The sequence below is a fragment of the Erithacus rubecula genome (genome assembly GCF_903797595.1).
Source record: "Erithacus rubecula genome assembly, chromosome: 10".
Classification (NCBI taxonomy): Eukaryota; Metazoa; Chordata; class Aves; order Passeriformes; family Muscicapidae; genus Erithacus; species Erithacus rubecula.
Genome location: NC_136662.1, coordinates 28,854,251 through 28,864,135, shown reverse-complemented (window position 1 = coordinate 28,864,135; position 9,885 = coordinate 28,854,251). Strand labels below are relative to the sequence as shown.

The 9,885-nt window shown below is 55.0% G+C and overlaps 1 protein-coding gene across 1 annotated transcript in view; it reads left to right on the top strand.

Annotated features, from left to right (window-relative positions):
* The first annotated feature begins 229 nt into the window (after nt 1-229).
* PAPPA2 (pappalysin 2) overlaps nt 230-9,885 on the top strand; it is an 86,571-nt gene continuing 76,915 nt past the window's right edge. Inside the window, 2 exon segments of the mRNA XM_079314632.1 lie at nt 230-719; nt 5,862-6,924. Coding sequence (XP_079170758.1) covers nt 251-719; nt 5,862-6,924 — 1,532 coding nt within the window. The 5' untranslated portion in view covers nt 230-250.

The window sequence follows — 9,885 nt, the reverse complement described above, 5'->3', positions numbered from 1 at the left end:
CTGCAGGCAGAAGGGGGGTCCCCATCGCGGTGCTCTCGCCTTCCTTCTTCTCCTCCTCTTCCTCCTCCTCCTCCTCTCACAGGAGCAGAAGGGAGGAGAGCGGTGCCGGGGAAAAGTTGGGGGCAGCGGCTACGGCGTGGGCGGGGGACAGTGCCCCGGCGCTGCCGCCCGCCGCCCCCCTGAACATCCTATTTCCCCCGCGGCCACTCTCCCCCCACCTCCCAGCCCCCAAACTTCGTTCCCAAGGAGGATGCTGCGCGGCGGAGCCCCCCTGGCCGCGCTGCTGCTGGCGGCGCTCAGCCTGGCCCGCGGGGAGCCCCCGCCGGTCCCGGGGTGCGGGATGAAGGCTCCGAGCCGCCGCGCCGCCCCTCCGCATCACCCGTACGGGCTGTACCCGCAGGGTCCCGCCGCGCACGGGGCGCTCGGAGCCGCATCCTCGCGGGGCCGGAGACCGCGGGGAGCCAGGGGAGGAGAAGAGCCGGAGGGCGAGGCGGACGGCCGGGGCCGGGGCCGGAGCCCGGGGGAGAGGCGGCGGGGCCGGGAGCCGCAGGTGCCGGACCCTCCCCGGGAGCGGCCGCTGCCTGCCCTGTACTTCTCGGGCGGCCGGGAGCAGCTGGCGGCGCGGGCGGAGGCGCTGCCCGCAGTCCCGCGGCAGGAGTTCACCCTGGAGCTGTGGGTGAAGGCGGAGGGCGGACAGAACAACCCGGCCATCATCGCAGGTAAACCCCGGCAGGGAGGGGTGGGGACCCCACACCTCAGACATCCGCACGGGGGACTCCCTGACTTCCCCGCTCTGGCAGTTGACACCCCGCGCCCACACCCGTGTTCTCAGCACCGCGGGCGTGGAATAGTCATCCTTCCCTTGAGACCAAACCCTAAACGATCCCCTCCCCTCTGTTTCCACCCACCCCGTCCTCCCAGCCCGCCTCCCTCCCCCCCGCCCCATCCCCAGCTGGTTTTTCCGCCTTCCCTCGCCGGGAGCCGGAGGGTCCCTCTGGGTGATGGGCTCCCCCCGATTGCCCTCCGCTCCCCCTCAGCCCACGAGTTCCCCGTGCTGGGGCTCCGGGCACGCCGAAGCTCTCCGGGGCTCCCGGCAGGTCCCCGGGGCGGTGGCCGCACGGTGGCAGCCGCGCCGCGCTCAGGGCCCGGCCCCGCTCCGATCCCCGGGCTGCGGCCCCGAGGGCGCTGCGGAACGGCTGCGGGGCACGGGCGGCCCCAGGGGCTTGTTCTACCCACAACTACCCCATCGAGAGCTTGCTGAGAGACAGGCAGGGCATGAGGAGTCCTGTGAGGAGCAGCTGAGGGAGCTAGGGCACTCTGCCTGGAGAAAAGGAGGCTCAGGGGGGACATTATTGCTCTCCACAACTACTTGCAAGGAGAGTATAGTTATCTGTCTCTTCTCCAGAGTGACAAGTAATGGGACAAGAGCAAATTACCTCAAATTGTGCCAAGAGACGTTCATATTGGATACTAAGAAAAAATTCTCTGAAAGTTGTCATGCGCTGAAACAGGCTGCCCAGGGAAGTGGTGGAATCACCATCCCTGGAAGTGTTAAAAAATGTACAGATGTGGTGCTCAGGAGATGGTTTATTTGTGGGCTTGGCAGTGCTGGGTTAACTGTTGGACTTGACCTTAAAGGTTTTTGACCAACCTTAATGATACTGTGATGGAGAAGCTGAGGGAAAAGAGAAGACTGGCACACAGGTCCAGAGTGGGACAGATGTCACCTCCTGCAGTGGTGCTTCATTCAGCTGTGAAGTGTTTGTCTGGGTACAAGCTCGGCAGGGCAGTGCAGGGATGCTAACAAGGGCTGGGAGCACATGGCAGTGACAAGATATTTCAGGTCACCTCAGTGGGGGCTCCTGTGTTTCTGTGCTGCCCCAGCCAAGCTGACTGGGGAATCCCTCTATCCTAACTCTCCCTTGGCTTGTGATCATTCCACTGAACCTCCCTCTGCTTTGCCTGGTCCCTTTCACTGATTTTTCTCCTTGGTTGTAGGGCAATAACCACACCTGTGCTGTAGAAGAGGTAGGAGGGACAGGCTGGAGTCTCTGGCAGAGGGGGAAACCAGCCATGTACAAGGCTGTACAAGAAAACTACTGAACTTCCTAGCATCCACCTTGCTTCCCATCAGCATCCTCCATATCTCCCTGCTGGCAGGAAGCACCTTGGGATGCATGGAGCACAGTTCCCAGTCATCACATCAGCAGCACAGCTGTTTGCATCTGGAAATCTGGCTTGCAGGTGCTGGGTTTTGAGTTTCCCAGCTAGCCAGGAGAGGTTTTTTTTTATTATTATTTTTTATTCTTTATTTTTTAATTTCCTTCTGGAGGGTGGGAGAGTTGTTAGTGCTGAAAGCACCACCCGTGAGTGCTGGCATTCACTGGAGTAATATCCTCCAGGATTTGAGTCAGCCCCAGGAACCTTTGGCTGTCTGAGTCACTGTTCACTTTCCACTGTCTCCCTGCATTTGGGACCAAAGGGCCTGGGTGTGGGTGGCCAAAGGGGGCCAGCCCAGTGCTGCTGGCATTTTGTGTGAGCAGGTGACAAAAGCAGCTGCCAGCCCCTCAGCAGGTGCCGAATCTGCTCCTGATCTGCTCCTCCTGCTCTGTTGAAAGAAAGGCAACTGAGCATCCAGAGGTGTAGAGGAGCTAGAGATGCTCCAAGTGTCCATGTGTGAGGAAAGGCAGGGGGAAAGCAGGGCAGAGCTGAGCTCTTCCAGCATCAGTGCTGGGAAGTAAGGGCAGGTTGAGCCACTCTGATTATGGAAAGCAAGCTGTCCCAGCTGTGAGCTGGTGTGGCTGCTGCTTTAATTGAAGGCTAAGGAGTTGGCTTTTTTTTTCCCCTAGATGCCACATTTTGCCTCAGGGCCACCATGGATGGGGTTGTTCATCCTTCTTAGTCACTCCTTCACAGGGGGATTTCTGCTGGGGTATAACCTGCCATAGTGACGGTTAGGAAAGGAAACTTCTTCTTTGGTCCTTCTTTCTTGTCCTTCTCATTTTGGGCAGATGAGAGTCCTTTCATGTGATGCTGTTTCCTTTTCCACTTTTTTGTCTCCCATCTATGCCTGCTCTGCTTCTGGTGAACCCCAAGGAATTTCCCTTTTTGCCAGGCTGAGGTTTGTTTTTACTCAGATTGTAGGTGATTTTGTTGGGTCAGATCCTTCACCAGAGACGATCCCAAACATCTGTTGTGTCTAAATCCAAATGTCCTACTTGGGTGCCTGAGCTGGTTCCCACTGCGTACCCTGAGGGGTGACCATGACTAGAGGCTTCCAGCCTTTGTCAGACCCTCTGGAGCTTTAGCAGCCAATTTCCCCCAGTATCTGGGTCTCAAAGCATGACTGAAAGCTATTCCTTGTGCTGCAAAACTTCTGGCCTCAGTGGGAGAGGCTGCTTGCAGTGTGGTCCTTACAAAGGGGCACATTTGGTCTCTTTGTGGGCTTTTTCTCCATGATTGTCCCTGGCAGGTACCTTCCTTTTCAAATTTATTTCACTGTTGCCAACAACTCTTGTTTCAACTCCCAGAGGCATTCCCCTAGTGCACAGGTGAACAGCATAAACCAGGTTAAAGCTCCTTTTTCCTGCCTGAAGGATCAGAGCCAGAGTTGTATTTAGAGCTGCTGAGGAGATACCTCATATTTCTACAAACAGCTTTCCCTTCTGGTGGGTTGCCTCAGGATAAAATACCAAGTTCCTTGGCAAACTCTGGGGTCTTGAAACTGTTTCCCTGATGATTTCTCATGAAAGCCTTTGAGAAATGTCAGGACCTGGTGCTAGACCTTTTTTGTGACACTATTCTGCAGTGGCTGCTGGCTGTGGGACATGCTGCTCTGCCTGCAGAACCTTCGCTGCTGCTGATGTCGAGATGTCATCCCTGGCCACATCTAGGATGCACCAGCTGCTGCTTTACTGATATTCCTCCCATGTTGTAGAGCTGGTCTTGGCCTTACTTACATACCTTTGAGGACTTCATCAAAGTCATTATACCTGGTTCTGGGCTCACTTCTTTTGGCCAGTGTTAAACTCATCAGGCACTGCCAGGCAAGTCTCAGCTCCAGCATGGGTTTGCGAAGATGATAGTTTCCACTCACCCCAGGGGCTGTTCCACCTCTGATTCTGTTTTTCCCATTTTTACCTAGGGTTTAATCAAATATGTGGCATTCAGAATCATTTCAAGGTAAACTACATGAGTTTTCCCAAAAGAGAAGGTATCAAGCATTGTTTCCTCAATCCCAGAGAGGACCAAAAGACGGCTTTCGAGTATGCAGGTCTCAGCATATTTCAGCCAGCACCCAGCCCAAAAACAGTCTCCAACTTTGCCTTCTCACTTCTGCAAGGCTCCTTTGCTCGCCTCCTGCTTTTTGGCTTCTCCCTGTCTCAGCTTCCCCATGTCTTTCTGCTTCCCTTTCACAATCCACAGAAAACAAGGTTTGGCCAAAGCCCATCCACCCACAGAGGCTTTGTGCGTGGCTGCCTTTGTAGTGAGCAGCGACAGGGATCCATGCCCAGGGTAGTTGCAGCCATGGGATGGTTTAGAGGCTGCCACCTGTCTTGCCCTTGGTGATGGATGGAGGGAGGGATGCTGCTTCCCGGGGTGACCTTTGCCAGCCATGTTTTTAAGGGGGAAACGTGGGGTCATGGTAACCTGGCTTCAGACACACCCCCTTGGATAAGAGCCAGGAGATCCTACTCCTCCTGGAGCTCTTTCTGTTCTACACCTCTGCTTCTCTCTCCTGGCCTCTTCGCAATTCTGGCAGCAGGTGGGGTATCCCCAGGGACAGGCAAGACAGTGGCACAGGCAGGAGTCCTTTTGGACCACAAGGTCCTGATGCCATGGAGATGGGTATGCGATGGGAATGGCACAGTGAGGGGCAGGAGAATCCATGCAGCAGGAAAAGCAGAATGGAAAATAAGAAATACCACACCAGGAACATAAAAAGAGTCTCTGGGCATGGCAGCAGGTTTTTCAGCATTGGGACACTGTTGGGGTGATGACTGGGAGACCAGGGTGCCCCCAGAAGACACCTCAGCCAGTGAGCTGCGTGAACGTCCTGGCTGTGGTGTTTAAGAGCCCAGAGACACTTTCTTCAAGGAGCAGATCCCTTTATCCTTGCCAGCATTTAAGTGCCTTATGGCCACTGATTCCCAAGGGCAGTGTGCCTGCAAGCCTCTGGTTCTTTGCCACGGGCACTCAGCAGTCTGGGGGGAAGTCAGCACAGCTCCAGGTCCTGCCCAGCCTAAAAGAGGTTTGCAACATGCTTGGGTGCAGAGGGAGAGGCTATTCCTGGGAATGGATTTATGTTCAGGTGACCTTAGGGGCTGAGGAGCGCACTCGCCAGGCTGGAGACAGCATAGCCCTCTCCAACCCTCTCTCGCCAGCACTGGATGCATGACTGGGAGGGAAACTGGAGCATAAATGAGAGCTGTAAATCTGCCTGGAAGCTGTTGGGGAAGCAGTCCCTGGAGGAGCCTGTATTGCTTTGAGTTGCTGTGCTCTAATTCTTAAAAGCTTTGGCTCATAGATAAAAAGCTTAGCCTCTAATCCCATCCCGCTGGAGCACTCCTACAGAGAGCAACTCAGAAACACCTCACTCTTCAGCCTCTCCTCCCATCCACGCTCTTCCTCCCCTCTCCATCCTGCCTCTCTGGCTCTGCCATTCTCCCTGGCTACTCCACCTACTCAAGCAAATGATTTTGAATGGGGGCTAGGGTGTCACTCCTAGTGGGTGACACTGCCTGGTCTCTGGGCACCTTCATCTACCTGCTGCCGAGGACCCAGCTTGTGCTCCAGGGTGATGCTCTCTGGTCCTTAACATCTTTCCTTTCTCTCCCCGTCCCGTCCCCGACCTGCTGCAGGTGTCTTCAACAACTGCTCGCACTCAGCCAGCGACAAGGGCTGGGCGCTGGGTATCCGTGCCCTGCAGCTCAGCGGCAAGAAGGATGCCCGCTTCTTCTTCTCCCTCCGCACGGACCGGGCAGCCACGGCCACTGAGGTGACCTCCCACCACCGCTACCGCCCTGGGGCATGGACACACCTGGCCGCCAGCTACGACGGGCGGTGGATGGCCCTCTACGTGGATGGGGTGCGGGTCGGCCGCTCCGGCGGGCAGGAGGGACCCCTGCACAGTGCCTTCATGTCCTCCTGCCGCACGCTGCTGCTGGGAGGGGACGCCTGGGGGACCACCCACACCTTCCGAGGACACCTGGCCGGGCTGGCTCTGTGGCACGGCGCCCTGTCCCAATCCCACCTCCAGCGTTCCTTTCTAGAGGAGGTGGCTGAGGAGACGGCAGGGCTGACTCTGGCTGCTGGCTTTGCCACCCCGGAGGAATGCTGGATGCCTTTTCGGGAGGGTGCCTTCCCCCAGCAGTGGGTGTTGCTGTCCCCACCGGCGCCCATCGTGAGGCCGCTGGGCCCCCCCTCCTGCGGGCAGACTGCCTGCGATAACGTGGAGCTGGTGTCCCACTACAACCAGCACTGGCCGCTGCGGAGCTGGAAGGTGGTGCGCTACCGCGTGGTGAACCTGGCGGAGGATGATGGCGGCCGGCCCACGGTCAGCTGGGAGCAGGTTTGGCGGCAGCACCGGGCTCTGAGCGACGCTTTCCGGCCCTACAACATCTCCTGGCAGCTCAGCTTGCTGGAGGTGCACAACTCCTCCCTGCGCCGCCGCGCTGTGCTTCTGGGCTGCGAGCCCAGCAAGGTGGGGAACGAGCGCTGCGACCCCGAGTGCGAGCACCCCCTCACAGGATACGATGGCGGCGACTGCCGAAGGCCCGGCCGCTGCTTCTCCTGGAAGCGCCGCGACGGCGTCTGCCACATGGAGTGCAACAACATGCTGGACGACTTCGATGATGGCGACTGCTGCGACCCGCGGGCCACCGACGTGGCCAAGACCTGCTTCGACCCTGACTCGCCCCAGCGGTAGGCGTGGGGCTGGTGGGGGGTGGTGTGTCGAGGAATGGGATGCACCCTCTCCCCAACACCTGTTCTGCACCTGGCTCTTGCTTCTGACCGGTGGCTTTCCAGTGTGGAACGGCAGAGGGGCATTTTCCTGTGCGGTGGGTGTGTTTGCCATCAAAATAAGTGAATCTTGCAGTGTGACATGGCACCCCTCTGTGAAGCCCTGCCAGCAAGTATTTTTTTCCCCCAGGGGGATTCCCAGTGCAGAGCTGCCCACCACTGGTTACATACCAGTGGGAATGTGGGCATCCCTGGTGTGGGCAGAGCAGCCCCTGCAAAGGATATTGCTTACCCTGATCCCCTGCATGGCGTGTACTTGGGGATTGCTGCCCTTTCCCACCTTCCCTGGATGTGTCTAAAGTGTGATTTCTTAATTTGTGCTCAAAATGCCTTGACTGCTGGAGTGGGGAGGAGGGAACCCAGCAGTGCTAGATATGAGGTGCAGGGTTTGGAAAGGTGTGCATAAGCCTTCCTGAGTCTTTCCCCAGGGAGTGATGCCCACAAGGAGATTCCCTTGTTGGGAAGAGAATGTGTGTCTTTACTGTGCAGGTGCAAATTACCTTGAAAATCCACATGGACTAAAACCCATAGAGTGTCAACATGCTGTGTTTGAGGACCTTTGGACCTTTGCTCTCCCTAGGGTCTTCGGAGTCAGCAATGGCGGGGGGGGTGGGGGTGGGGGTGGAGAATGGACAGGAAGACCCATTCACATGATGGGGGATCTTGAGATTTGGGGAGTATTGTCCTTGGTGCAGTCGGTGGCTGTGAAGTGCCGACAGCCCTGTTGATGGCTTCCAGCACTCAGGGCTCTGTTAAATCTACTTTCTGGATGACATGGGGAAGGGAGAAAAAAAGTCATGGCTTTTCCTTCTTTTGTTTTTTTTAAAGCTGTTTCTGTCCCAGTGTCAGGGAAAATTCATTCCCTGCTGTTAGCTCCCAGTGACAGGCAGAGGTGCCCACTGGAGCAGGTGCAATGCAGCACAGATGGCAGCATCTGTCAAGGAAAGTTGCAAGGGAGAGTTTTAGGGACACATCTGTCCTTTGATCTTCTTTCTCCTTTGCTTTTCTTTCCCTGGGCTGTGGGAGCAGATAGGCTGTAGCCATAAATCCCCTTTTCCCAAGTCCCAAGTTGTTCTCTCTGCTCCTTCCCAGGCAGGACAAGGAGGAAGGAGGGAAGCAGGTCTCTGTTTGGGCAATGGTGATAGAGAGGAGCAGCATGCTCTCTCCCCCCTTCCTGAGTCTTTCTCACCCATTCTTAAGTTGCCTGAGAAAACACAGAGGATGATAGAGAAGCTTTCTTCTAATGCATCCCAGTGACACAAAGAGGGATCACACTATGTCCCTGCCCAAGCCACCCTCCCCGGATGTTTTCCCACCTCTGGAAGTCTTTGGTGACAGCCACCATTGACACCCTGTGGCCATCTGTCCCCTTGTTTCCCATGCTATGAACCAGCGTGGCTGTGCTTTCCTGGTCATGGAGCAGATGAAAAGCCTGCACAACAACTCTCCACTTGTGGTGGCCATCAGCACCCAATACCACTTGACCTTGGTTTTGGCAGGGCAAAGGCTCTGTCCTTGCCTCTGTGTGTAGTTAGAGAAATGTTTTCATCCTCAGACAAGAAGGGCTCCACCTTAAATTGAAAAAGGCCAAATTTTTGCTGGTATGAATCAGGGCTTCCATTTGTCAGGATTTTCCCCGTAAAGTTGGGAAACAAAACAAAACAAAACAAAAAAACTCCTTGCTTCTGTGGGAAAGGAATGGGAAAATGGGAACACTAGGGAAATAAATCTTTTGCAATTTTCTTTCCGCAGAACTTATTGGTCTGCGCAGAGGACAAGAATGATTGATTGTAGGCTAAACTCAGAAAAATTAAATCCACTGTGCCTGGCATTTGGGAAATGAGGGGACATGGGTTGAATCCTGCTGCTGCTGAGGTCTTCTGAGCTGCTTTTGGCTGGCTTCTTCAGACATCACAGAAAAAAGGAGTCATTGCATGGTTTGGGTGGGAAGAGCTTTTAACTTCATCCAGTTCCACACCTCCTGCCATGGGCAGGGACACCTTTCACTAGACCAGATTGCTCAAAGCCCCGTCCAATCTGGTGCTGCTGGTGGACATCCAACCTCCCTGTGCTCATCCCTACTGAGCATGGTTTCTAGGGAAGAATGTAGATGTTTGTGGGAAAACCACTGGAAAACTAGTTGTGTGTGTTTGGGAAAAACCAAGATGAACTTGTGCTTGCTGAAAAGCCTGGCCAAAATTGGTGGGTGAACCCCAAGACAGAGAAGCTGGGACCTCAGCCTGAGTGGTATTGTTCAGGCAGAGCTTCTGCTGAGTGCTGCTGCCTTTGCTGTAAGGTATTATACTTAAATGAGCAGGGAAGCTGGCAAACTTACAGAAGGATTTTTAGGGGGAAGCCAAAATGGGAGAAATAACATGAAATAAAATTTAACAAACTGCAGAAAGGTGGCAAGATAGGAGCCAGGTGCTTTGATGCAAACAACAGCTTTGGGTCTGTAACTGAAGGAGAGCAAGCTGGCTGCTGCTCACCCAGACCTCTCTGCTTCCTCATACCTGTGCCAGAGCCCAGGAGGGAGCTGTGGCTTTGGGACAAGCAGGAGAGAGGGAACCCCCCTGTAGGTGATCTCTACATCTCCTTTCAGATCAGGATGGCAAGACCAAAAATCTTAGGATCTTTTTTCATAGATTAAATAATCTCTACTTAATTTCAAGGCTTTCACAAAGAGTGGTTTGGATGTGAATGTTTCTTACTATGGCCAAAAATAATTGAATTGAGAAAGCCAGAGTGAGATGCTGGGCAATTTATTTCCGGCATTGTAGATAGATTCTATTTTGGTGAAGAGTCTCAACACTGTGTCTTGTCCTTCACAATTGCAAACACTCAAGCAAAATCTTTTTGTCT